Source organism: Seriola lalandi, unplaced genomic scaffold, assembly GCF_002814215.2.
Source record: "Seriola lalandi dorsalis isolate HSWRI2012SDOR001 ecotype SW California unplaced genomic scaffold, Sedor1 jcf7180002054332, whole genome shotgun sequence".
Lineage (NCBI taxonomy): Eukaryota > Metazoa > Chordata > Actinopteri > Carangiformes > Carangidae > Seriola > Seriola lalandi.
In genome coordinates this window covers 728,340-756,056 of record NW_019524885.1, presented here as the reverse complement: position 1 = coordinate 756,056, position 27,717 = coordinate 728,340, and the positions used below count along the sequence as shown (strand labels likewise).

The window sequence follows — 27,717 nt, the reverse complement described above, 5'->3', positions numbered from 1 at the left end:
CATCTTTAGTGATGGTAAGGTTGCTCCCGCTGACCTGAGCTAACCATTTTTACCCTTTTGTGGTGTAGATTATAGGTAACGACAACAAAGAGGAAAGGGCACAAACTAATTAACATGTTATTCATGTTTCTGAGTTTATTAGAAATGTAATGAAAGTTAATGAAATTAATTCATGACAATCATTGATAGTCACCCATTGATCTCCCTCTGTCCTATCTGAAAGTCACTGCTGTATAAATATCGTAAACCAATTAATTAACTGACTATTTATTACCAAAAATTGCTGTTCTGTGTCTCTGTATTTACATTTTCAAATTCCCCGCTATGAACTTCCGGGATCTATGAATCACGTGACGATAAAGCATTTTGGACCTGCGCCGATGCGACTCTCTCGTTGCATGGCTCTAGTAATAGCTACCTAAAGTTCAGAAAGAGCTAACACAGAGGTAACAACACGGCCGAAATGAGCGGAAAAGAAGTCAGTTTTGATCCTAAAGGTATGGAGTTTTATCACCAAAGTTGAGGAGGAGTAGCTGCAGCAGATACTGTTAACGTTTGTGCAAAGCTAGTAATTCCAAACTCCATTTAAAGTCTGGCAGTTTTACTTTACCTTGCTGAACTTCAAAATACACACGAACAGACAATTTGCAAATAAGTAGGATACACTGTTGAACTCTGCTCGGATTCATTAATCTACCGAGCATTTCCATCGATATTGGCAGCCTCTAGAATTACTATTCCATTACCCTACATTAAAACGTATCACACTTGTAACCAAATGATTAAAAATGAACAATATTGCGAACCAAAGTGAGGCTTCGTGGAATTTTTACCAGCCAAATTTACTGGTAGGTCAAAGCAATTCATAAAATGTCTTCAGCTATATTTTACAATGAGGTAGATTTGTTTGATACTAGAGCAACGGTAAAATTTGCATATTTTTCAACCGAATTTGGTCTCGTTGAGTTTCCATGTAAAAGAGATTGTATATTTTTGGGTAGGCTTCCTGAAATCAGTATGTTTTGTGATGTCAACTCAGTGTGCCCACTGACACAATGTAATGATAAAGCTAATTTGTCAGGCTGCACTGACAGGTTGCACTGTTGATTGCTTTACATTAGTACACAGCCAGCTGTGCAGCCTCGTGACTTGAGTTCCTGTTGCTTACTACAATGAATCCTGAAGAATCTACAGGCACTTAACCCATTTGTTCCTGAATACGTTTGGATGTGTTGCTTATGTGTAACAAGGAGTATATTATTCTTTTTGACATTGGATAGACTAAGTGATTTATTATTTTGTAAAATATGATTTTTAAAATGATATGTTAATAGATAATTGAAATAATAATTAATTGAAGCCATGCTTGGCATCATTCAACAAGACACATAAGTAATTCCATCTAGCTGTTAGCACTACAAATAGCATGATTAGGTCGGTTTTTTGGATATCAAAAGAACCAGCACTCTCTGTAAGCATGTATGTTTAATTGAATTGCCTTGTCTTATTGCATGTATCATATACCTCAGAACATCAGCACCTGCGTTATAACCCTGTGCGGGACAGCTGGGTCCTGGTGTCGGCCCACCGCATGAAGAGACCCTGGGCAGGTCAGGTAGAAAAACCTCCTGAGGAGCACATTCCCAGATATGACCCCCGCAATCCACTCTGTCCTGGCAACACACGTGCAAATGGAGAGGTAAGTCGATATAATAAATGAGCAGATGTGAACTGTTACACTGGGAATGACAGTTAGTTTAGTAATGGTTAGCTACCAAACAACATATGTTGCCTTATTAATGGTATTCAATTTGGACAACGCAATAAATGTGGAATTTCAATCCCCTTTTTGTCTGTTTATCTGTCTGTCTTCATCCCTCCAGGTAAATCCAGACTATGACAGTACTTTTGTTTTTGGAAATGATTTCCCTGCTCTTCAGCCAGATGCTCCAGATCCAGGTGAGTGCAATTTCTGATACTGTAAAAGTACTAATAACAAGTCATTACTTCTCGTAATGGAAAATAAACGACTACTTGCTATATTTATATAAGAATCAAACCCAATTTTTGTTTGCATAGTCCATACTTCCACTTCACTACACATTGACTTCTTTGCTTGCTGCGTTTATATATGTGATTATTCTGTTTTTGTTATTTAGCATGCATGTGTAGAGCATTTTTCTGCTTAAATTGAATAATTTGAGGAGTATTTTGTTTATATTTTGGCACAAAATATTTTATTTTGAGATAACTTCAAGCCTAATAAACTGCTCAGTCAAAATTACAAAGCAAATAAAGTGTTGAAAGTACACAGTCACACATTATTACTTTTTGAAACAACTCACATTTCCTGTTTCTTCCTCAGGTCCGACTCAGCACCCATTGTTCCAGTCTAAAGCTGCCAGGGGTGTCTGGTAAGAGCAAAGCACAATGTCAAAGACAGACATACTGTACAGTACTTGAACAGTTCATGTGAATTCTCTCGTTCTCGTTGTATAAAAAGTTTGTGCATCATTTATTGAAACATGATGAGGGACTGACAATGAAGGGTAATTACAACTTCAAACATCAAACAACAGATATGTTTGATGTTGTGCCTGATCCTTTACCAATAAATACAATACCAATAATACAATCGTTTTAATGACACATATAGTTAAGAAATGTACAGTGAATATATAATATGACATGTAATATGACATAATATAAATTAGTATATTAGGTTAGAATTTATTAAGGGATGTATCTTAATGAATGATACTTTTAATAATTTTTTCATAAATTCATATTTATGACTGATTAAATCTGAACTGATGAGTGCAATCAGGGCACTCACATGATGAGGCAACTTTCATTACTTGTTGCGGTTGGCATCATCATAATCACCTCTTTGGTGAAGCTCACTTTGTTAATCAACACACTGCGTGCCACTTGTTTAATGGATGTCTTGATGCAAAACAAAATGACAAACACACAGTAATACATACATTAAGATGTGTGTTTCCAATGTGCCACCAGCAGATGGGGGTGTTTCACACTAATAAAAACTGCAGAAAGATGTTTACGATGACATAGATTTCAGTGCAGTGATATTTACCTCAGAAGCTGTATATTGGTAAGCAGGGAATAAGAGCTTTACCTGTGGTCAGATTTTGCATATCTTTATTCCTGGGAGTATGCTGTAAGTAAGTCATGAATGTGAAATGTTTCGAACCAGCCTTCTGATCTACAATACTACAATTGTGATGCACAATACACAGTAGCGTGACACGCACAGCAGAGAGCTGAGTAGCTTAAAACCATTGCAAATTCTCAGCCTGTTGTGTAGATATTTTTTTCTTTAAAGACACACAACTGAATAATATATTTGAACTGAATGGAATCAGTGTACATCAAGGAAAACCCAAGAAAGACAAAACATTTATTACTCATGACTAGCAGAACAATCACAGGAGCGACAGCAAAAACATTTTTAACAACACTTTAACATCAATAATAAAATAAATACAACTTCCTCAAGTTTCAGAGTACTGCAGCACCTGTTACCTGCCTAATGTGTACATGCTTTCCGCTGCTTTTCTCTCTGTCTTATGTGTTTTACAGTAAGGTCATGTGCTTCCATCCCTGGTCTGACGTCACCCTCCCTCTCATGAAAATAGAAGAGGTTGTTAAGGTGATTGACAAGTGGACGGAGCTTGTTGCAGAGCTTGGCACTACCTATCCCTGGGTTCAGGTATGTGCTACACACACACATTCCTAATCACATTCACACACACATTCCTAATCACATTATGCACATTATGATTAAATTTTTCCCAGGGCTGGATACTTGTAAAATTGTATGACGTAAACTTTTCACCCTGTGCTCCAGCGTCACTGATCATCCAGTTTTCTGCGCTTTCCAATTTTTCATTTTAATACCTCTCTTATTGGATTAGTTGAAACTTTAATGATGCCTCTGGGCAGACTCGCAAATTCAAACTGTAGCAGCAGAGAGAGAAGGATATGGATAAGATAAGATGTCAAAGTTTATACAGCTAGCATTGAAACGTTTCTTATATCGCATGCAGAGAATATGACAGCAAATGAAGATACTGCATTTTGCTGGTCGATTTAGAGGTTAATGGCTGATGTACATCTCCATGTACATTAATAGGTGTATGCACACTGAAGCTAGCTCAGTGTGTTGGATATCCTCATGAGCCATTACTGTGAGAAGACACAACCTACAGCCATAAAATTACAGTTTGAGGAATAATTAACAAATTGTTGCACTATAGTTGCTGAGTTTAAAAATATCCAAGGCTGAATGTCCAAAGGGTTTCATCCATTTTCTTTTGTGTTTTATTAAAGAGACAATTTAACCGAAGGATTGTATTATGCAAATTGATCAAATAGTCAATCACAGATCACTAGCCTATATATTCCAGCACAGTCTACACAGTAATTCAACCAGTGTGTGCTTTGTAAAGGATTGACATTTTTAGATCATATTTACAGGTCAACCTAGGATAAAAAGGTTTTCTCTAACTCATATTCTAAACCAGGGGATCAGTAAAATGTCATACTTGCAAAGGATGAAAGGAACTAAAGTCAGGACTAAGTTGCCCTCTTATTTTCTGTTTTCAGATATTTGAGAATAAAGGAGCCATGATGGGTTGTTCAAATCCACATCCTCACTGTCAGGTAGGAAATTCACGTACACATGCAAGCTGTTCTTTTGACTTCTACATATGCGCAAACACATCACCCCTTTTTTTTGCTACATTATTCCAACCTTGTCTGGATTTTGAGTGTTTTCAGCTCCACCTGTTAAAATATGTTTGTACTTTTGCACAATACAATCTGTGACTTTGGTCCAATTTGCACATCTGGCTTTTCAGATTCAGTGTGACAATGACGTTGACATGTGTTAAAAAGTTTTTGAGCCAGGCGTGTCTCAACATAGAAGCTGTTAATTGACTCTTCGTTAAAATCATCAGTGAATGTGTGTTTATGTTATTTCCTCCTTTATTGCTTTTTATAGACAGTCACACCTATATCACTGCTCAGGCGTTTTCTTGTCTTTTCGTGTTTGTCCATTCGGTAAGGTGATTCAAGCAAGACTGACAACTCGGAAAGACAGAGACGTTTCTTGTTAGACTATTACTTCACAGTGTGATGCTGAGAAACAGCACAATCAGGAGGGAGAACGACAAAAATAGAAGGATGGTTAGTTGAGGCAGACAAAGTGATATATTGAATTTCCAATATTGTCAGAATAATATGTTATCCAAGCAAATAAAGATGACTTTTTGGCCACAGATGCCACTCTGAATGAGGCTATTATACCAAATTTAACTGTATTTATGATCAGAATATTACTGACTGAGCAAAATGTAAACAAATTTCATTGTGATTGAGATGGAAAAATATGTTAAACAGATGAAAACCACTTTCAGACCTTTTGAGAATATAGTCTCATTCATGCTGAGGACAGTGCTCAAACAAGAGCTGATGGTTTTTATTGAGTGCTTTTTGAAAATGTTTAAAGGAATAGTTTGAGATTTTTGGAAATAAGCTTTTGCGCTCTTTCGCTGACGGTTACATAAGAAGATCTATACCATATTTCTCATATTTGTCCCGTAAATATGAAGCTGTAACCAGCAGCTGGTTAGCTTAGCGCAACATAAAGACTGAAAGCAGGGGCAAATAGCTAAGATAATGCCTATCAAAGCTCACTAATTATTCACTGCCGTCCACACTGCTGCTTTTAATATCAAACAGAAAAGATGTTCCTAATGACAGTTGTGTAGCACATTACAAAAACATAATGGATATTTGAAATGGAAAAGTTACAAAAGTTTAATGTCATTTTGATGAGGAGCTCATTGAAGGAGTTATTGTAACTTAACAGCTGCTGTTACACAGTACAGCAGCTGACTGCATTTAGTCGCTGATGTCCCTCTTTTCTGGTTAATCTATGACATTTCAAATCCAGGGAAACCTCAGGCTTTTGGGGTAAAATAAATAATTGACTCTCTACAGACAGACAGATAGAGCAAAAAAAATCCAAGTAGGCTTTTGTTTCCAAGTTTTCTGAGACTGTGATATAGAAATGAACAGCAGAGGGCAGTATGTGACCTCAGAATAACACTATCAAAATCTGCCATCACAGATCTTTTTCCTTGCCAAGGGCTGTTATTTATTTGTTTCTTCAGAAAGTTGCTTCAACACGTTCAATTTCATGTTTTTGATGGTTTAAAAGCCCAAAAATATATATTTTCAGGTGCTGTCAAAGTGTTGTGAACTTGTATAAGTGTTACCAGATCAAAGAATATCTGTGTTGTTTTCGTGTGGTCCAGTATAAAAGAACTCAAAATCAAACCTGGATCCGGCCTTTGATGGAGATTTTTAAAAGTTTTAGCGGTTTTGTTTCTTATTTCCTGCAGTCCAGATTTCCCTTTCTTACAACATCAAAGTCCAAGAGAGGAGTAGTGTTAATATGTGCCTGTCTGTGAGTACAGCCAGGCAAACCCTCCAGGCCAAAACGTATGAAGCATAGATCTAAAACTTTGAAGAATAACGAACAGAAAATGTTAATCATGTTCTGGAGGCAGTGTTGCTTCTGATAACTTTGGTCTCAGAGGAATGGAGCTGTATGTATTTTCATGTAAGTGAAGGAGGGAAACTTATGCCTCTGGAATAGAAATATCCTTTTTTTTTATATAAGCAGCCCAAAGTATATACAGTATTAATTCTGTGAAGTGCAGAGAATGTGTTTGAAAACATTTGCCTCTCAGGAGCAGACGGTTATCGAGTTCATACTTACACCCTAACTACGTATTTCACTGTTGAAGAGCACTTGGATGCTGAATTTAAAAGCGGAGATGGTGTCATAATAGCTGTTAAGAGTAATACTTGTCATTTTCAGAAGTTCTCTCTGATAGGAATAGAGTGTATTATCTTTATTTCTTTCTACTTTTCTCTGTGAATCAGCAGTCTGCTGCTGGAAAGGAGATAGATCTGTGTATACAAAAAAACAGGTGTTCAAATAGACCCAGAGCTACAGATGTTGGCAGGCGTGCAGATACTATTAAAAATGCGTGGAGGCTTGCAGATGTAGAATATTGACGCATATTCACACAGTTCACACAGTGTTTGTATCTTTGTCTTTCCAGGATCATGATTATAAACATGGCACAGCCTTTAGCCAATATTCAAAAGCCATTAATATTAACATTACGCTAATCTGATTGTTTACTGTCATTGCAGCAATTGTGTACAGAATCTTACCAAGGCTTAGGGCAAAACTGCCAGGAAACATTACTAATTCCCAGCTTTTTTTCAACAATTATCTGATTGCAGTTGCTTTACTACATACTACGTATTATTCATGAATCTAAACAGAGGAGGATACAGCTGCATTATATGACACGTGCCCCTGAGGCAAGGCCAGCAGGACACTTATAAACTGCCTCAAAATAAAAAAATGATGAAGGTGCTAATCATCAAGAGGACCCTTGTTACATTCCCCATGGAGTTAATGCGGCTTATTTTTCCCTTTTCCTTTTATAGCAGCCTATGACAGTGGGATTCCTGCACTGCATTCTGGGTGAGAAGAGGAGTGTTTAATCAGAAAACAATTTGCCATGCAGCCTGAAGCAGTGCTGCTCAAAGCAGCAGAGAATGCCTCTGATTATTACTCTGTTCATGATGCGATGGAATGTAATAATTGGAAAAACTACTCTTGGTGGCACAAATATGTTCCTTTCAGTAAAACTATACTGTAAAAGGCCTAGAAATCTCTCTAGAAATCAAAACAAAGCAGTTTCCAGCAATTCCTAACCTGGACAACTTGCACAAATTATGACAAGGAACCCATCTGTAGGCCACATACACACATTTATACTCCTCAGTGCAGCCATCACTAATCAATATTTTGGTGAAGGTCTGATGCTCAGAGCATGAATATACATTGCATAATTTCATAGTCTGGGTGCCACTTTTGACAAACCAATATGTAAACACCCCAGTCATTTGGCAGTCTTTGCCTGTTTTTACGTCCATTAAAATGCCATAAAGTGCAAAATAAATTATTTTAATGCCTGTCGTGATTTTCACTGTAGACCATAAAAAGCGTTCTGAAATGCCGTAGAAGTGCATTATGAAGCTAATTTTGCAGCCTAAAAGTGTTTACTCCAAAACATGATTTAAAATGGGCTGCAGTGCTGTTTGTCGAGGTGAGTGACACAGATGAATGGTTTCCACAAATTAAATGACCTACAGTATCTGTCTGTTTTTTGGCATCAAACGTTTATTGTTTCAGGGATGTTTACTTCCTCAGTCACAGTTAATACCATTGTCTCATGTTGTGTGAATAGTGTGTGGTACAGAATGCCAGTTGGTGGCTGATGAGAGCAAAGATTGAACAATGTGTTTGTTACTGAACTTGTAAATCTTTTTTTTTTTTTTTTTTTTTGAGATGTTATTAACCACAATCAGGAAGCTGATTTTGTCAGTGCGTGTGTGTTTCTGTCTCTATGGGCACGTTAAATATCGCTCCGACATTTACAGTTTGTTAACTGTAGCTGAATCAGTTGTTGTGTTGGTTTAATAATCAGTTTCACACTGATTGCTACAGCTATAATTTGGTGTGACTTTAATGTTGTGCACAACAGAATTATTGAGAGTATTTGTTTTTGTAATAGTAAATGGGATCAACACCCTTTTTTTAAAGTGTTTTACTTTGTATCTGGTAGAGATGTGACTGAGGGGAGAAAGTGGCAGACGTACAGTACATTAAGGGATTTACTGAGTAAATGAATCAGAGAACTGCTGGATAGAGTGAGGACAGTGGACACACAGAGTGTGTTCACTAGTATCCATGTTATGATCGGGTTTTTGGAGTTTCCTGCTTATGTTTTGCACATGTGTACATCATATCCCAATTTTAAAAAACTGGATACACTACCTCGAGAACTTGATATGGTTAGAAATCAAGACGCGGCTGCAATTGCATGATCAGAAACCTGGATACTGTAATGATCATGTAAACAGGGATTTGAATAACCAGGTTTTTCATGATCCATTTAAACCCCATATTCCAAGTATGATCAAAAATAGGATACTCATGCAGACGTAAATGCACAATAGACATGCATTGATAAATAAATTCAGAGTATGCATCTACAGTGAGTTTTATTTTAATCCAAGAGCTACTATATGCTTAAAGCCCTGAAAACTGAAGTCTGAATAACATTTAATATTCATAAGTAAATAATACTCAAAAAACGAAGCTGCTTCCTAATGGTTAGATTTGATTGACACTTGCATGACAACATAAGCACACAGCCCCAAAAACCTAATCAAATGTTGGTAGTTGTGATTTATATACAGAAGCACATAACCTCACCTTTTTTCAGCAGAGACTCGCCTTCACTTCAGACCAGTGACCTGAGCACTTGGCAAAACACAAAATACAGAAAATGTCTCGTGAAATCAGCACAACTGTTCCAAGTTTGACAGATGATTTGTGTTCATCTACTGTAGGACCCTACACATATTTTCAAGGCCATCTATGCTTGTACATGAAACCAAGCTGATTTTATTCACTGTGATGAATTACCCATCTCAATTACATTTTAGTGTCTGCAGGTTGATTTTCACAGTGTACTGAAATAAATGAAAGTGGTGGCTGCAGTAGAAAACCCATTTATCAATCTAAAAAGCCTGAAAGAGAAAAATAAAAGTGAGTTTTGTAACCAAGAAATCTCAGCATCTGTGAAATATTTATTTGAGTGCTGTTGTTATATAACCCCATCAAATCACAGGTATAATGTGACCATTTGGAATCAGGGCGGTGGGAAAAAGTTGACAGGTTCCTTTAATTTTCTAAATAAAGTGCAGTATTACTGTACATAACTCTAACTTTATAGATAGTTTCTAGAGGTTTTTGTCATGTCTCATCATCAACTTCCTCCATCTTCCTCCTGTTCCCTGTGACATTATAGGTGTGGGCCAGCAACTTCCTGCCTAATGAGCCGGCTCTGTCAGACCGCTGTCAGAGAGCGTACTATCAGAAACATGGAGAGCCGCTGCTGCTGCAGTACGCCAAGCAAGAGGCTGAGAAAAAGGTACAGCAGATACACATATAAACACACCGGCAAATGATTCTTCAAAAGGAATTTTAATGATAGATTTTACCCTCAGAAAGTCGTAATTTACTTCTCTTCCAGTCTCATTAAGTCCAACTTGAGTTTGGGTTCACCTAAATACCTTTCAACAATCGCTTAGAGAAGGCAGTTTTCCCCCTTGTTGTGGGAGAAAACAGACAATTTGCAGCAATTAGGGTAATACAGTGAATAAACCTTAAGATACGCAACAAACCTGGGCCCAGATACAGTAAATGAATAATGGGTAATACGTAATTTAAAAGGTATGTATGAATAAATGAACTACTTAGTTTGAATTACCTCATTGAAATTTGAACTTGATGAACATGGGTAATATCAGTAATATAATCAGTGATAAAGGGAACATCAAATTCATTTTAGATAATTATATGTTCGTGGTTTATAATAAACATCAGAGGAATGTTTTCAAAAACAGTGGCATCATATTTTTCTCACTGTGATTGCCCTCATTGCCTCTCCCCACATCCATCTACTTCCACCCTTTCCTGCCATGTTTCCCACTCTTTCTCTTACTTCATCATTCTCTCTTTTTCCCATCAGCATCCTCTGCCTGTCTTTCAGTCAGTGAACCGTGTGATTGGACAGCAGAGATGCTAATTAGCATAATGCTGCAGCGTACATCTTCAACCTGTGTGAAGGAAAACCAAGCCTGTGTGTGTGTGTGTGTGTTTGGGTGTGGGTGTGGGTGTGGGTGTTTTTTTGAGTGGTTCTCCAGTCATGTGTGTGGAGGTTCAATAACAGTAAAAAAAAAAAAAGACAGGGTCTGAGCACATTTACCATGCTGGCAAATGTCTTATTAGTAAGCAGACATTTAGTGGAAACCATGAACTTTCTGCAGGAGAATTAAACTTGACAGAGCCATAAATTTTTTTTCTCTGTGCCTGAAGCTGTAAGAAGATGTCTTACTTATGCTACTTAATTATTTAATATACTTAATCTCAGGTTATATTCACAGCTAAAACCCCTTGTTGAAACTGGCTTCATGTGTGTTTATCCAGTGAGAAGCCAATAAAATGTGCTGCCAGTTTATCTTGTCCTAATGAGATTAACAGGAAGCACTTTGTCACCTTACTTTTTAGGTGACCTCTAAACCTCTAAATCGTCCTTGAGTTTAAGTAGTAATGAACAGATTTTTGTTATTGCGGTTATACAGCAATAACAAAAATTTTTTCAGTTTTTTTCACCAGGGCCGGAGGCATTGTGTTCCGTTCTCATGTCTGTATGGTAAATATGTAGCAAGAGCCAGCAGCTGTTAAGCTTAGCTCAGCATAAATACTGGAAATGGGGGGGTAAACGGCTAGCCTGGCATTGTCCAAAGGTAACAAAATCCACTTACAAACATGTTATATCTGTTTGTGGTTATCTTGGCCAGGATTGGAGACTCCAGTCTGTTTAATACAAGATGCAATCTGTTAATAATTAAGCTATAGAGGTGCTGGTACAGTGTTGTAGTTGAGCCACTAAAACTAGGAATAAAAGTCTGAGTCCACATCTCAAACTTCTGAGTCCGAAAGCAGTCAATGCTCAAGTTGAGTCCTTAAAATCAGGTTGGACTTGAGTCTTAGTCCTGGACTCGATTACTAAAACACTGTGCTGGTATGCAGATTTTCTAACCTTTTGACAGAGTCAGATTAGCAGTTGAGTGTTTCCACTCTCTATGTTAAGCTGAGCTAACTTGTGGCAGGCTGGAGCTTCATATTTACCGCACAGACATGAGAGTTGTATTGATATTTTTACCTAACCCTCAGCAAGAAAGCGAAGATAAGTTTTCCCCAAAATGCTGGACTGTTTCTTTAAAACACAGAGTTGGTATTGATCCACTCATCAGACATTGGTTAGGGTTATCAATGCATCAAACATCATCTCAATGTCATTTTACATTTGATATGCAGAGTTAAGCATTCATGTTGTTAGAAAATATAACCGTGATTTAAAAAAATGTATTGTAAGACCAAGGAATATCCCATTTCAGACGTTTGGACCAAATAAGACCTAGAACTTTCTACACACGAAGCTGAAATCCACTTGGGGACTATCTCAATAGGAGGGTTTTTCTACTTTTTCTCCTCCTGAGTTCAAGCTGATTCTTTGAGTGTCTAAAGAAAAAGTATTTCACTCCTCTTCAAGAATAGTTGGAGACAGAGAATGGGCTTGATTAGCAAGTATAAAATTAACCGAAAAGAGTTGAAGCACAAAGTAAGACAGAGGCAGAGGGGTAAGATGAAAAGGGAAGGAGAGAGAGCAAAAGAAGGAGACGAAGGGATGGAGAGAGACAAGTAAAGACGGAAACAGAGACACAAAGTCAGACAGAGAGAGAGAGAGAGAGAGAGAGAGAGAGAGAGAGAGAGAGAGAAAGAGAAAGAGATGTGGAGGTAAGAAGGAAAGGGAAATCAGAGAACCACTGATTCATTCAGGGAATGAGCTGATACCTGTTCTACAGGGAGTGTGTGTGTGTGCGTGCATGCGTGTGTGTGTGAGAGAGAATAGCATTAAGGTTTTGAGAAAAGCAGAGTAGACACTTAGAATCTCCTAGACAGCTGCTCATGGGGACTGACCTTTATAAAATCAGAGTGGGAGCAGAAGTGTGTGTCTGTTTGGAAGAATACCTTAAACTACTTGGTCCTGTCCTCCGTTAGTGCATTTGTGTGTGTGTGTGTGTGTGTGTGTGTGTGTGTGTGTGTGTGTGTGTGTGTGTGTGTATGTGCGTGTGCGTGTGTGTGTGTGCGTGTGCGCGTGTGCTTGTATTTTTGCTCCTGTCTGTCTGACCCAAGGTTAGGACCGTAAATTGGCACACTGCAGTGTCTGGAGGAGTTCGGAATTGGGGTTCGGGCTCCCAGGTGACACACTTGACTTTGTAACAAAAACTTTCTAAAGCTAATTGAATGAAAAAACTGCAGGATTTGCCTCGTGTGAGGTGTGTGTTTTATGGACATCCAACACTTGCTTCCTCTCTCTCTGTTCACCCCACTCCTCCTCAATCTTTCCTCTCCATCCGTGTTCTCTCTTATTTATCTTTATTCTCCTCTATAATACTGTTAAAGGCAGAGGAGCACAAAGCTGAAACCTTCACCAGAATAAAAATCGTAAAATCTTTGTCTTTAAGTAAAAATAATGGATCCAATCAATAATGCATAACCACCTAAAATGTTGTTCACAGTGGTGTCACTAAATACTTTGCAGATACACATAATATTTATGCCTTTTCATCTCATTTTCCTTCCTCAAAATATCCTATTTGTTGAAAGGGAGGCATTAGTCAAAGTGTTATTGTACCAGGCACTAAGTAGAATTCTATACTGCAAGTGCAGTTCATTAAGAGAACTGAACACTTTGGGATTCTTTTAGATTACTCTCTGTTTTCCTCCACAGTTATTAAACAGCACAGCATTCCCTGTAGATTCCTTAATTATGCACTAATGCCTTGCTGGACAAGTTTGTTCAAACCTCTGGGAGATTATAGCCCTGGATGCTCTTACTCTTTCTGCTTTGTCTGATTACAGATGATCAGATTGTTTTACTATTTTTCATACTATTGACACAGCGCAAGAATATTAAATACAATTGTCTGACATACCATAAAAATGCAAGGTTAAGACAAAAATGTAATAAAATAAAAAATAAGAAAATCAGAGGAAAGAGTGAAAGAAAGAATGAGAGAAAAAAGTAGAGCCTTCTAAAACAAAATTCCTAGTCACAGACACAATAGATATTTGTAAAACTAAAAGATTGTGTACAAAGGATGATCTGTTTTATATTTAAATGATGTGCAGGTATCCAGTCTAAGAAAGAGGAATTTGTTTTGACATCTTGACAGATAAAGCGGTGACTTATCATTCAACAGTACAATGCTTTGTAGACATAGTATGTAAAGCCAAATAACATCTTGAAAAATATGTGGAAATACGTGCCAGTGGATTTTTGGAACAACTCCAGTTCTGAGCCCAGCACCATGAGTGTTGGCAGAAGGATTCCCAGTATATACTTTCTGTTGGTTATACATGTAAATTTCACAAATTTTAGAGAGTTGTGATCCCAGGGATTAAATGGTGTGAGATGACAGTGGTAAATGCCTCTGGCCCTGCACACCAGCACAGGTGGTTTCAGTCATTGTGGCCAGTTATGTCTCTGTTCAGGTTGTGTTTGATTGAGCTGAAATGCTGATATTACATGATTTAAAGGGGCCATTTGTAAATTTTGCTATTGCTCCATAGCCAATGTTAGCATTAACAGTTCTTACCAGCCTAGAAGAAATGTTTTGATGTTTTGCATTAAACTTCATTCCTTTACTCACCAAGAGCTGTCTCCAGAGATGGAAAGCAACACCAATGTTAACTCTTGTCTCTATGATGTCTTTTCTTCTACTGAAGTTAGCACGCTAACCAGCTAGCGGCTCACTGTAGCCTCCAGTCTGATATAGTGCTGCTCAGAGGGCGTATTATAACCTCTTGTTTTATAAAGACAACAATGGCTGAAGTTCTTGTCAAGCTACAATCAGCACCAACCGCTCTTGGCAAGAAATTATGTTTGGTGGGAGAGAAAACCTACGAATAGCCCCTTTAAGTAACTTGATTAACGGTCAGGACTGTGTGTTTTGTATGCTTGTTTTAGAGTTCCTCTCTCCAAAATGGCCAAAAAAAAAAAAAAATCAATTAATACAGTGCATCATATGCTCTAATTATAGCTGATGGGAGTTGTGTTAGGAAATATATAATAACAGTTAAAAAAAAGTGCTAGGAGTGCTGCTTGGGTGTGGCTCTGGTGCTCTTCAGTGTGGGGATCTAAATCATTCTAGATTCTTGGCAAATTCTTGGACCTATCATGTTACAACTTCTCTGTCCATTCTGATCATGTGACTAATGCTACTTTATAAATGGAAGAGGCCAAAGGTGGCCATTTTATACTTGAAGGCCTAATGGCTGAAACGCAGGGATGTTTTTATTGTTATAATGAAGCCATGAGGAAATAAAGACTTTTTAATCACCACCCTCTTGAGTGCCTCCGATTTTGCCAAGAATCCAATATAATAACTATAATAACAGTTATTGTATGATATTATATGTTAAAATGTGCGCACACACACACACACACACACACACACACACACACACACACACACACACACACACACACACACACTCTAACATAGAGCTAATCTATTTCTAATGGATTGTAATACTAAGGTTAGGTCGTGTTTGTGCCTGCTCATCAGCTTGTTAAATCTCAGCTTCTGACACTTTCTGCATTTAAACAGTTTATGATAATTAGGCTTCTTGCTGCAAACAGCCAATCTCGACTGATCTGTATTATTACCATTTTAAACTCAGTGAAAACCTGATCAGTCAACCTTTGCTCTGTCTTTTTGATTCTGGGTCCATAAGCCAAAAGCAGTCTGCTCAAGTTAATTTGTACTGTCTTTCTTTATTTGTATATGCATGTCACTTCTAACATTAGGTGGGTAAATGTGAAGTACGGTTTGTTCATCAGCATGTTCAATCACCATTCATCTGTAAAACAGCTTACACTGTCGCACAGTAATTACGTGCAACGAACAGCTGACATATGCTGGATTGTATTGTCTATAGGATATCTGTCAGACAGAGCAAAGCTAAACAGAGAAGGATTGTAAAAAAGCAAAATGTGAAAAGGAGGAACAAAATCATGAAATGAGAAAGGTTGAGACAAGTCAAGCAGTAGCATATTGTGAGATCAGCTGTCCTCTGTAATCTACTGGTGGATAAATTGACTGTTAAGATGCTTCAACTGTTTTTGAAAAATTTAAATTCACAGAGGAGATGTGTTCAAGGAGCTCAACCAATTGAATGATGATTGGCATAGATGCCCAAGATTCAGGTTCACTGGCTCCCATTGATTTCAACAAGCTGGTGTGGTATATTGCCATATTAAAACAATTTTGCAAATTTTTTTTAAACCATACAATGTTTGAGATGAATTGAGTGAATCACACTGCTGCACCAAAGTATAAAGTTGGATTTTTATGTCATCTGCATTTTGAATGATGTTCGCTTCCTTCTGGAACAGATCCCAAAAGTTCTGGTTTCTTTTCAGCATTGTGTTTTAGACTTAGTTGGAAAGAATAAAATCTATAAACATGTGGTATTACTTCCCCTGACACTCAAAAACAATGTCATTCCTCTTAGGAGCGTGTGGTGGTGGAGAGTTCTCGTTGGCTGGCGGTGGTTCCATATTGGGCAACGTGGCCCTACCAGACGCTGCTGTTACCACGACGACATATCCTCAGACTCGGCGACCTGACAACAGATGAGAGGGAGGGTGAGTGTGTGTGGTTGTGCAAAGATACTGACCAATTGAGTGACTAAGAGAAAAATAAGGCAATTTTGAGTTGTCTAAGGTGAGTCAGTAGCTCAGCGTGGAGGCTGCAGGTTTGGTTCCCGCTCAGGGCCCCTTGGGGAGGAGGAATCACTTTATTTTAGTTCATGGAGTGGTGCTTATAGTGTTTGATGATAGAAATTGAAAATGAATCCAGTCAGATCTAAAGACTAATGAAATTTAACATATATTTGTATCCCTGTCAGCCCTCCCAATTTTATAGAATTTATAAAACCATAAAAACGCACCTTGATAGTTAAATAAAATGATTATTTTGTTCAGTTCCCTCTTTTCCTACAGTATGGGGTTTAACTCACTCTGACAGATGTTGTTAGTCTCAGAAAATTAATTCTCTTAAAATTGAGACGATATAGTAAGATAACCCATTCTCCTTCAAGAACATACACCACTGCCTCTGCAAATTAACTACGGATTCACTTGGAAGACCTACTGTATGTTGACAGTTGAGACTGTTTAGCTGACTGATCTTGTGTAAAGTCAAGATGTGGAGCCTAAGGCACATAGAAAAGAAGCATCAGTGGGTTGGTGTCTTCTGAGACACAGCCCATCCGTACTATTTCACTCTAAACATGGGAAAGGCATCAGCTCCGAAAAACAAATCAAAATCAGCTCCTGTGGTCGGCAGATTCCAGAAAGGATGTTGTTTTTGTGGTCTGAACCAACTTATGATCCAGCACTTCAAGTCATTTCATACCGTGGATTCACAACTTGTGCCAGTAGTTTGCCTGCAGCCAGCAGAGCAGCAGGTTGATTTGTTGATGCTAGTGCCTGATGCCTAAAATGATGACTTAATTACCATTAAGAGTTTGCTCAATCAAGGAGGTATTTAACCGATTACGTGCACAAGTTGGCACAACAGTACTTATGTATCCCAGAGACACTCGTTCCTGTGGGTATTTTCAGTAGGTTTTCTACCATACACAAATCATCATGCATGGTTTCATGGGCCATGACGCTTAATTGGGTTTGGGCATTTGTCAAATCATCAACACTTTGAGTAATTATTTGGTTATTTTATTACATTTTATCTGCATTATTCAATTTTATTATTCTTTTTATTTATGACTGAAATAATGTACTACTATGTTAATTTAATTGATAATTCAAATAACTATGGTAGATCTGTCCAGGGTTTGTGTGTAACAGAGAAACTTGTGTGCGTGTTTATGTAACTACAGTATGCACATTGTTTTTTTTGGTCTGTCTGACTTTTTCATCATATATTCAGGTGTTTCTTTTATATTTCATTCCCCCTCAAGATGAATGAAAGTTTTATCTTCTTTTCAATTTCCTACTTTTCCAGCCGTATAGTCTTCGCTCAGTTTTCAGTTTCTGTTTTTCAGTTTTCACTCTTACATGGACTTTCTTCAGCTCCCCTTACTCAAGTCATTCATTATTAACAATACTCAATAACGAATATCATCTTGCTTCCTCCACTTTTGTATTGTTTTTTTTTCTTTTCACTTTATCTCTTTCTGTCTCTCTCTCTTTGTCAGATCTGGCAGACATTATGAAGCGACTGCTGACCAAGTATGACAATCTGTTTGAAGTCTCTTTCCCCTACTCCATGGGCTGGCATGGTAAGACAAAAAGTGGGAGAGCAGGAGGGTTGAAAAAAAAAAAAAAGTTTTGGTTTAAATGTGGTAACCTGTTTAAAGTCTCGTCTGTAGAGTGACAGACGGAGTAAGGGACAGATGGGGGAAAAGATTAAAGATAATTTCAGTCTAAATACATGACAATCTGCGGATTGGTGGTGCATTGGAACCCAAGAGCACAGCTACAAACTGGGGGCTATTCACATATCCGGCCGGCTGTAAGCTAGTGCTCTTAGTCAATTTGATATGTGAATGAGCTTCGCTGACAGTTGTCTGGAGGCAGTGTGCTCTTCTGTGACCGTAATTTGCAAGAGTCTGTGATGAAATATGTGAAATCGAGTCTTTTCACAGTCAGGATTGTAAAATACTCCTAAACAGGAATGACAAGCGATAAAGAGGGAAGACATGCATTAAAATGTTGTCACACATCACCTGAAGTTTTTATGACAGCTCGACACCCTGCAGGTTTTTAATACTCTAAATACATTCCACCTCCACATCTTCATGTCAAGCAACAGAAAAGATGCCACCTCCCGCTTTTCTCTTTGCACCTCTTGTGTTCCTCGCTTTCCGTTGCCCATTCCCTCCCTCCATCTCATCACACTATTCCCTTTCTTTATCCTCTCTTTAACTCTGTTGCCATCCTTCCATCCTTTTCTCATTCCTTTTGTCCTTGAAGTCAATTTTCACTCTGTATTATGCTGGTAACAACATAAGATCAATATAATTTTACACACAGAGGGGTTCTCCTCTCATCTTCCACCATCGTTTTGTCTCATCAGTCAGCGTGCTCCAATCTTTTCTGTCCAATGTAATTTTATATTAGCTCACATCATGCACCAACATGGCATTAATATCGCATATGAATATTGATTGTCCAATGTCACAGTAAAGAACTCGTTCTCTACAGGTTAGAAAGCTCTGGCTGCATTAGCGTCATCTCTGCTGGAATAAACTGGCAAACAAGAAACTCTCAGCTTTAATGCCACTCTCTCATTACCCCTTCAGCCCACACTCAGACACATCAGAATACTTAATGTTGTGTCTCCTATAGAAAGCCAGAGTTCTCACAGGAAAAGAGCACTCATGGTGTAATTCAGTTAAAGTAGGATGGGGAGACAGGAAAGCTGCACAGCGTTCGTCTTTTCGATATTTAAATGAGAGAGTGGTCAAGGACTTTTAGAAAGCGACACTGACTGAACAGGAACCTGTAAATAGTAACATTAAATTACATTTTATGTCATAACTTGAACTCTGAAAAAGGCTGTATTTAAACACTCTGAATACATGCATGCAGATTTTTTGCATATTGTCACCATTATAAAATCATTTTTGGCTCCATTACGTTTGCATCACAGCAAAACACCACAGGTCAGAGGAAATGTAGCCGTAATGAGACAGAGAGCAAGTGAATGAGCAAGCACACATGCAAAAACCCTGGATGCTTGTCACCTTTGCAACAGGCGCCAAATTACTTTTTCATTTTGACAGAACACGCAGAGTGATAAACACATTTGCATAGATCTCAGACAATAACATCCAAAATAAATCTATTTTGAAATAACTTGCATCACATCAGTCAAGATGTGGATGTGAACGTGAAGAGGCAATTTGCTCAGACACACACAAGGCTGTAAGCTTTAGACAGAAAGGTGTTTGACATCCAGGCAGCTGTCCCTCGTGTGAATCTAAAGCTCAGCACTGACATTTTCTGATAGTTACCTGCACTGAGACAGTGAGGGAAAAACCTTCTTTTTTTCTTTTTTTTTTTTGTTGAGCGATGTCACAGAAACACCTTTTGGCCGGTTCAAAGTGGGATGAAGGTTCAGCAGAGTGTGGTGATGCGATGAGTGATTTGTGACAGAAAGGAGAGCGGTGTCATCATGGCTGAGTGGTCAGATTGATCCTTGCAGAGGCTGAAGGTTGCAGGTTCAATCCCGGCTGCAGCTGCATCCTGCCGAGTTGTTTTAGACAAAGGAAACCTCACTGCTGCGTGAGCTAGAGGAAAATTCAAGATAACATAAGTACATGCCTGTTTTTCTGACAGAATGGTTTTAACGATTTTCAAAAACAGGGACACTGATCTTTGGTAATGTTCTTTAGAACACATTTTTTTTTCTTCCTCTATTGTTTTGTCCCTTTTCTTACTTTCTCCAAATTAATATATATTTAATAATATACATATTTCTTTCACTTTTCATAAGTAGCCTCAGGCCAAAGCCATCCGCATATTGTCCGACTAATACGAACTCACCATGAGGTTGAAATAAATCTTGTTTAATTGAGTCCACGGCTCCACAGACAGAAAGTAACTCATCAAAATTTAAGATGTTGAAGAGAGACAATTTTCAAGCCATGATTATATCCTCTCATCTATTTCAGAGAATGAAGATCTGTATCTTTTTTGAACACACTATACCCGGGTATGACCTGCTGCTGTCAGTCTGTTGCTGCTTTTTTATGCTCAGAGCAAGGCAGCCCACATGAAAGATAGTTTATAAAAAGAGAGATGATACACTCTCTCCCAAACTGTAGTGCGGAGAAAAGGACAGAGGGCAGGAGAGGACACAGTCATCGACTCACTTTCTTCTTTTTATTTTATCAGATATCCAATCTTTGAAGCAAAATCTCAGTCTAGAGTTGCCTGTAGTGAAGCCTCCTGCAGATCTTGTGTTAAGTTTTGGCTTTAATCTGCTAGTCCATTTTATTTCATAGGTAGACATTAAACTCATAGGTCATGTAACAGCCATGTTTTCAAGGTTATAGGCAGGTATTCAGCAGGTTCATCTTATTTTTTAGTGGCAAACTAAATAGGTTATGGAGGAAAACATTGTAGTAAAAACACACACACACACACACATATGCAAATTCAGACTAACAGTCTGCGGTAATGTCAAGACATTGCTCATATCACATCACCTTAACTGAGGTACGGTAATGTTACCTTGTCCAAAGTGAACTAACAAGCTTTGCCTGAGCTACAACTGCAACCTACTGGAAAGAAGTGCAAAGTGAGGTTTGCCTCTAGTCATTCTCTGTGTCAAAACACCTGCAGCTGCTATTTTCCGTCAAGAATCCGTCACACAGCTGTCAGCTTGAGACACGTTACCTCCCCCAGTTGAGTCTCTTTCAGCCACCTCAAGTGAAGCAGAGAGGAGGAGAGCGGTTTCAGAAATAAACTACACCACTACACCACTCTTCTGATGGATCGGTTAGTGTAATATGCCATCTGTAGTATGAATCAAAGCTAAAAATTCAAATTAAAATGGAATTACTTCCCACTATTGCAACAAATAACCCTAAATATCGACTGCCAAAACTGTTTCAAGATCCTCTGACTATGTGGAATTAAGGTTTTTTTTTTCCTTTTTTTTTGTAACATCTAGCAGTGGACCACTTTCTTAGTGTTTTTCCACTGCTGCACTACTTCCAACTGTTTTTTTTCAATTGCAAGAAGAACTTTCAACTCCCAAAATACTGGTGTTATTTTAAGATCATCAAGGGGGATTAAGGGAAACGAGACTTTGCTGTTGAGCACAAACACACACTACACACATACTGTACACACTGACCACATAATGAGCTGCTTTATCTCCCCATCTGTGTTTCGGCTTTATTTTAGCTCATTTAGAGGCAGCCGGCTTTTATTTAGGGCTAGGTTTATTAGTGGCAGAGTGGAGAGGGAGAAGTGGTTGGATGGTGTTGGAGTCACCTGGGAAATCATGGATTAGATAAAGCTACCTGCTTATTCCTTATTATGATTTGTCTCTGATTATTACACCAGTAACAACAGGTGGCCCCCTATCTAGGAATATCTGTAACTTTTATGTTAATTCTAAAATTATGCACACACTCATGCAGCCACACACTTGCAGCAGAACAAACACAAGGACGATTTAAAACTATGTAATTGTCTACTAATAGGAGCATCCATCTCTATCCATTCCTTATCTACACTCGTTAGTCTTTGCTTTGTTCTTCCTTTTTCTTTTGCCATCCATTAGTTTCCTTTATGTCTCCCTCCTGTCGCCCCTATCTGTGTCTGATCAGCCCCCATTGTCAGAAAGCCGACTCTAAAGGAAAAGCTCACAATACCTCCAGGGATCCATTTTTTACTTATTTTGTGTTTTTTTTTTTTTAAGACAGATATGTCACAGCAGTTTCTTCCTCCCTAATCACCTCATTACCTTCCACTAAGATCAGATAGCCAAACAGGCAGCAAAGGAGGTATTTAAATGAAAAATACAGTCACAAATCACTGAAAATGTATCTTTGGAATTACTCTCTCTCGAGAGGATTTAGAGACTTTTGCAGTAATGCAATTTTTCATGCAGGATTTTGTGAAGTTACAAATGCAAATGGTGACAAAGGAAAAAACCTGAATAAAGAAGCAGAAAAACATGATGAAGGCAGATGCTTCCATACAGGGAAGAAGGGTGGGTTTCTGGATGGTTTGATGAATATGAAAATGATGTAAATCATCTGGGCCTCACAGTCACCAGATCTGAAACCATTTATTCTGCAGCATGAATGATATCATTTTTGCACTGCAGACATTAGTGTTGAACCCTATATAACGCATAATAAGGTGTCCTTGTAGACAAATATATAAGACCAGACATATGTGAGTCCAAGTCTTTTATTTTCTATATCAGAACACCTCAGACTGTTTTATTGTGCTTATACCTTTACCACTTAGCACAAGTATTCCTTTTTCCCAAGTTTTTTTTCAGTCAGTTTAACTCAAGTTTTGGTCTGTTTCACCTGTGAAACATAACTAGTTAGTTTGCACAAGGTTTTGTTGCTATAGCTGCCATTGTTGCCTACAGTTTTAGATACCTTACATACTGATTTTAGAACAGTTGTTCAGCTGAATGGTCACTGAACCCAAAACTGTCCTGATGTATGTGCAAACAATTTAAATTACTTTGAACAAAATGAAATTAATGTAATAATAAAATGTGTTTCATTTTATGGATTGCAAATCCATTTTTTAAAAATATTCTTGAAATTGATAATTAGGAACTGACAGAGTATCACACACATTAACAGTTAGGTTACATTAGATTAAGCTGCTAATCAAAGTCTCTGATTGACCTTTTCTCCATTTAGAGTAAAACTAGTCCTGTGTCTCCACTCAAATGTTTCCCCCTCTTTATCCAGGAGCCCCCACTGGTCCCTATTTAAAGGAAGACAACTCCCACTGGCAGCTGCATGCTCATTACTACCCTCCTCTGCTGCGCTCAGCTTCAGTTAAGAAGTTTATGGTCGGGTATGAGATGCTTGCTCTGGAGCAGAGAGACCTCACCCCTGAACAGGTGAGTAATATAATATATATGTACAATTCCACTGTTATATAGTAGTGAGGTTTGAGATACAAAGTTAGTATTATTGTTTTCATACAGAGACTATGAAGGAAAAGGCCATGCAAGTTTATTTATAAAGCACATTTCAGACAGAAGTGCTTGATGTAGACAAAAGCATTGGAATAACATTAAGAAATAAGAATAAAAAACAGAATAAAAGCAAATAAAACAGAATATAAAATATGAAACAAAATAATATAATAATATATAATAGTTGTAGTGCAGTTACAGTACAGTAATAAGTTAAAAGTTGCCCCAAAGGCAAACAAAGGAAATAAAAGTGGATTACAGAAACCAATCAACCAAAGGCCTTTCATTAAAATTTGAAAGTCAACATCAACAAGAAGTTGGTTCCATCTATGTGCATCATAGCAGCTAAAAGCAGCTCCACCCTGTTTGGTTCTGACTCGAGGTCCTGCCAGCTGACTGCTTCCTAAAGCTCTAAGAGCCCTACTCTGAGATCAGAAATATATTTTGGCCCCAAATTGTTGACTGATTTTGGAACCGACAGCAGCACTTTAAAATCTGTTCTGTAGGTCACTAGGAGCAATTGTAAAGATTTAAGGATTTAACAGGAATGATGTGCTCACCTTTCCTGGTTCTTGTTGGAACTCTGAACTTATGAATGAGCTGGTTGTCTAATGGTCTTTTTCAGAAGATCATTACAATAGTCCACCTTGCTGGAGGTGAAGGCATGAACTAGTTTCTCTGGAGCTTGTGTAGACATGAGACGTCTAATCTTGCTCATTGTTTGAGATAATAAAATGCTCATTTAGTTATTGCCTTGATGTGGCTACTGAAGCTCAGATCAGAGTCAATTAAGACACCGAGATTTCTGTCTTGGGTGTTTGTCTTTATGGCTCTGGAAACAAGCTCTGTAATAACTTTAAAATAAATTGATTTCTGTCTTGTCTTTATGCAATTCAATGAAATTTAACCGCCCCTAGCCGTTTACTTGCCCTAAGCACTGATAGAGTGAGTCTAAGCGACCATCGTCGCCTGGTGAAAGAGCTACGTTGAATATAATCTGTGCTGCTGTGATAAGCAACGTCATTGTCATCTGTGATTTGACCCAATGTTACGGGATCATGTACAGGTTGAATAACAGTGGCTCAAGAATCGAACCCTGGGGGACCACACAAAAAAGAAGCTCAGTAGGCTTATTGAGAGACACAAAGTCAGGGTAGTAATATGTGGGGGACTAGTTAGCTTCTCAACAGTGGAAAACATGACACAAGGAATGTTGATATTCTTGTTGATGTTGTTAGAGAAAAGGCTCATCTGTAGCCCTGCAAATACGAAGCATCTCTTAATAGATCTCATAGTCATTCTCAAGATTAATTTTTCTCCATTTGCCCTCAGAGTTCCCTCATTCACTTTTCTCACTTGTGACAGCTGGGGTGTTTCTCCACGGTTCTTGCCACAGATGACTTTTCAGGTGCAATGGCGTCATTAATCTTCAGTCAAAATTATCAGACCTAATCGATGGAATCTGATGTGAAGCTCACTGACACACACATATGTAGCTTACATAAAAAGACATATAGCAAAATAGAAATAGCAAACTGAGATATCAGAGAAAACACAGACGGTCAGAGAGGCCTGCATCCCTTACAACGGGCCCATTAAAAAAAGTTGACCTTCTTCCAGCACACTAATTATGATTGTAAATCCAGGATTGCAGTGAATCGCTCTTTGTCTCTGCATTTGTCTTTACAGTTGTATAAAAGCTCAATGTTTGTATTTTTAGGCTGCTGAGAAGCTAAGAAGCCTACCAGAAGAGCACTATAAAACCAGAGGGAACCAGGAAAAGGGAGGAAGAAAAGATAAAGAAGACAAATGAAAATAGAAGTCAAAGTGAAACAACCTGTGTGATCGGTAGAAGAGAGGGGGAAATACACAAATGGGAACTCAGCTTTATTTTAATCACAGTATACGTTTTGGAAATGTGTTGTTGATGTATTGCTTTTGTTTTCGAAAAGAAAGACATGTGAAAGTGCCTATGCCAACACAGGGCTTAAACATATTCTTACTTGCACAGTGTACAATATATGTATATATTTTTAATACATTTCTGTGTACACAAAGCTGCTACTGGGCTCTTATGAAATGGGCCTCAAACAAAATGTGCTATGGACCCCCTCCTCTCTGTTTTTGGGCGATAATGAGAGAACGTTCTTCCTTTCTACCCCGCTGTCCCTTCTGTCGAATTTAAACAAACTTTGCTTGTGGTTTGGCTATGTTGCAAAGCTTTCAACCACAAAGCTTTTTCTTCCAACAACACAGTGAGTTATTTGTGATTCAAATGAAGGATTTTGTTTCTTGGGAATGTTTTTTTACATGGAAAACAATTCTTGAATATGTTAACTGTCAGCTTTCAGGCTCAATAGAGTGTGATTGTGTAATGCATAGTTTTTTTTTATAGAAAAGAACTGGTTAAACAGGCAGAAGAGGAGTATTATCCTGACATTTTACTTCATGCATTCTTATTAGGCACCTAACATCCATCCATTTGTTTGGTTTGAAATGTTTAAAACATATTGATAAGAAATTGTTGAGAATAAAATATAGAATGAAAGCTATTGCCATAGTTTTTAAAGTTTTTATTATGGTTTTTTACATTATTATAACAACTTTTGCGAAAAAAGGATACTTTGGTACAGTCTTGTACTATATACACTGATGCATTTATTCAACACTGTACAGTCTGTCAATGGTGACACAAAATGATGATGAATCTTAAGTTTTGTACATTTGAAAATGGGAAGGGAATAGTCAATGAATAAGGGGGTGGTATGGGATAAAGCATGGGTTTGAATGTTTCAACACCACAGAGAAAGACAGAGTCTGGGTTTCATCGTTTCTGAACCAGAAAGAGTTTTTTCAGCACCAGAGAGAGAGGGAGACCGGAGGTGAGTGTTTCAATGCCATGGCGAGAGAGAGAGAGAGACCAGAGGTGAATGCTTCAGTAACATAGAGAGAGAGGGAGACCAGAGGTGAATGCTTCAGTAACATAGAGAGAGAGGGAGACCAGAGGTGAATGCTTCAGTAACATAGAGAGAGAGAGGGAGACCGGAGTTGAATGCTTCAGTAACATAGAGAGAGAGGGAGACCAGAGGTGAATGCTTCAGTAACATAGAGAGAGAGAGGGAGACCAGAGGTGAATGCTTCAGTAACATAGAGGGAGAGAGGGAGACCAGAGGTGTATGCTTCAGTAACAGAGAGAGAGAGGGAGACCAGAGGTGAATGCTTCAGTAACATAGAGAGAGAGAGGGAGACCAGAGGTGAATGCTTCAGTAACATAGAGGGAGAGAGGGAGACCAGAGGTGAATGCTTCAGTAACATAGAGAGAGAGGGAGACCAGAGGTGAATGCTTCAGTAACATAGAGAGAGAGAGGGAGACCAGAGGTGAATGCTTCAGTAACATAGAGGGAGAGCCCAGATGTGAATGCTTCAGCACCATGGAGAGAGAGAGAGAGAGAGAGAGAGACCAGAGGTGAATGCTTCAGTAACATAGAGAGAGAGAGGGAGACCAGAGGTGAATGCTTCAGTAACATAGAGGGAGAGCCCAGATGTGAATGCTTCACCACTAGGGGGAGAGAGAGAGAGAGAGAGAGACCAGAGGTGAATGCTTCAGTAACATAGAGAGAGAGAGAGAGCCCAGATGTGAATGCTTCAGCACCATGGAGAGAGAGAGAGAGAGGGACCAGAGGTGAATGCTTCAGCACAGTGGAGAGAGACAGAGACGTTGAAGAAGTCAACATGTTAAAGTAGTGGGTCACTTTTTATTTTTTTTTTTTTATTTTTTTTTTTTTACAATACTACCAACCCCATATGTGCTTTGAACGGGTTCTTGGTTGCTGCAACTGTTTTCTTTGTCCATACTTGGCACAAAGAGATTCCTTCCTAAAGCGATTTTGATCTTAGTGATGGGCGACAAAATCCACAATCCTTGTTCTCAAGTTCAGCTGACACTAGACTGAGGCATCAGCTGTCCTGTCCTTACAGTACAAAACACCCTCTTTGCGCTTCAAAGGACAGTGTTTGTTTGCTGAGCCATGGCAGAGAGACAGCAACACAAAAAGATTTTTGTAATAAAAAGACTGAAACTTTACTCATGCAGACTGTCAGTGATTACAGGTGAATGGCTCAAAACAAGTTAAACATTCACTTGTGTTTGTCAGATGATGGCATGCAAATAAAAAGACCAAG

General features: G+C 38.4%; 1 protein-coding gene across 1 annotated transcript; it reads left to right on the top strand.

Annotated features, from left to right (window-relative positions):
• The first annotated feature begins 360 nt into the window (after nt 1-360).
• Nucleotides 361-26,087, top strand: galt (galactose-1-phosphate uridylyltransferase). The gene is made up of 11 exons (XM_023407250.2): nt 361-497; nt 1,530-1,699; nt 1,884-1,959; nt 2,366-2,414; nt 3,604-3,733; nt 4,630-4,686; nt 9,993-10,115; nt 16,334-16,466; nt 18,041-18,124; nt 23,303-23,457; nt 25,256-26,087. Exons 1-11 carry the CDS (start codon nt 464-466, stop codon nt 25,346-25,348), a joined length of 1,104 nt encoding a protein of 367 aa, XP_023263018.1. The 5' UTR covers nt 361-463; the 3' UTR covers nt 25,349-26,087.
• The last annotated feature ends 1,630 nt before the right edge of the window (nt 26,088-27,717 follow it).

What these genes read in the sequence shown, in the direction of transcription:
- galt (XM_023407250.2), top strand. Translation starts at nt 464, where the DNA reads ATGAGCGGAAAAGAAGTCAGTTTTGATCCTAAAG. An exon ending in CTACCTATCCCTGGGTTCAG is followed by an intron (nt 3,734 to 4,629) that starts GTATGTGCTACA and finishes TTCTGTTTTCAG; the next exon opens with ATATTTGAGAATAAAGGAGC. An exon ending in ATCCACATCCTCACTGTCAG is followed by an intron (nt 4,687 to 9,992) that starts GTAGGAAATTCA and finishes GTGACATTATAG; the next exon opens with GTGTGGGCCAGCAACTTCCT.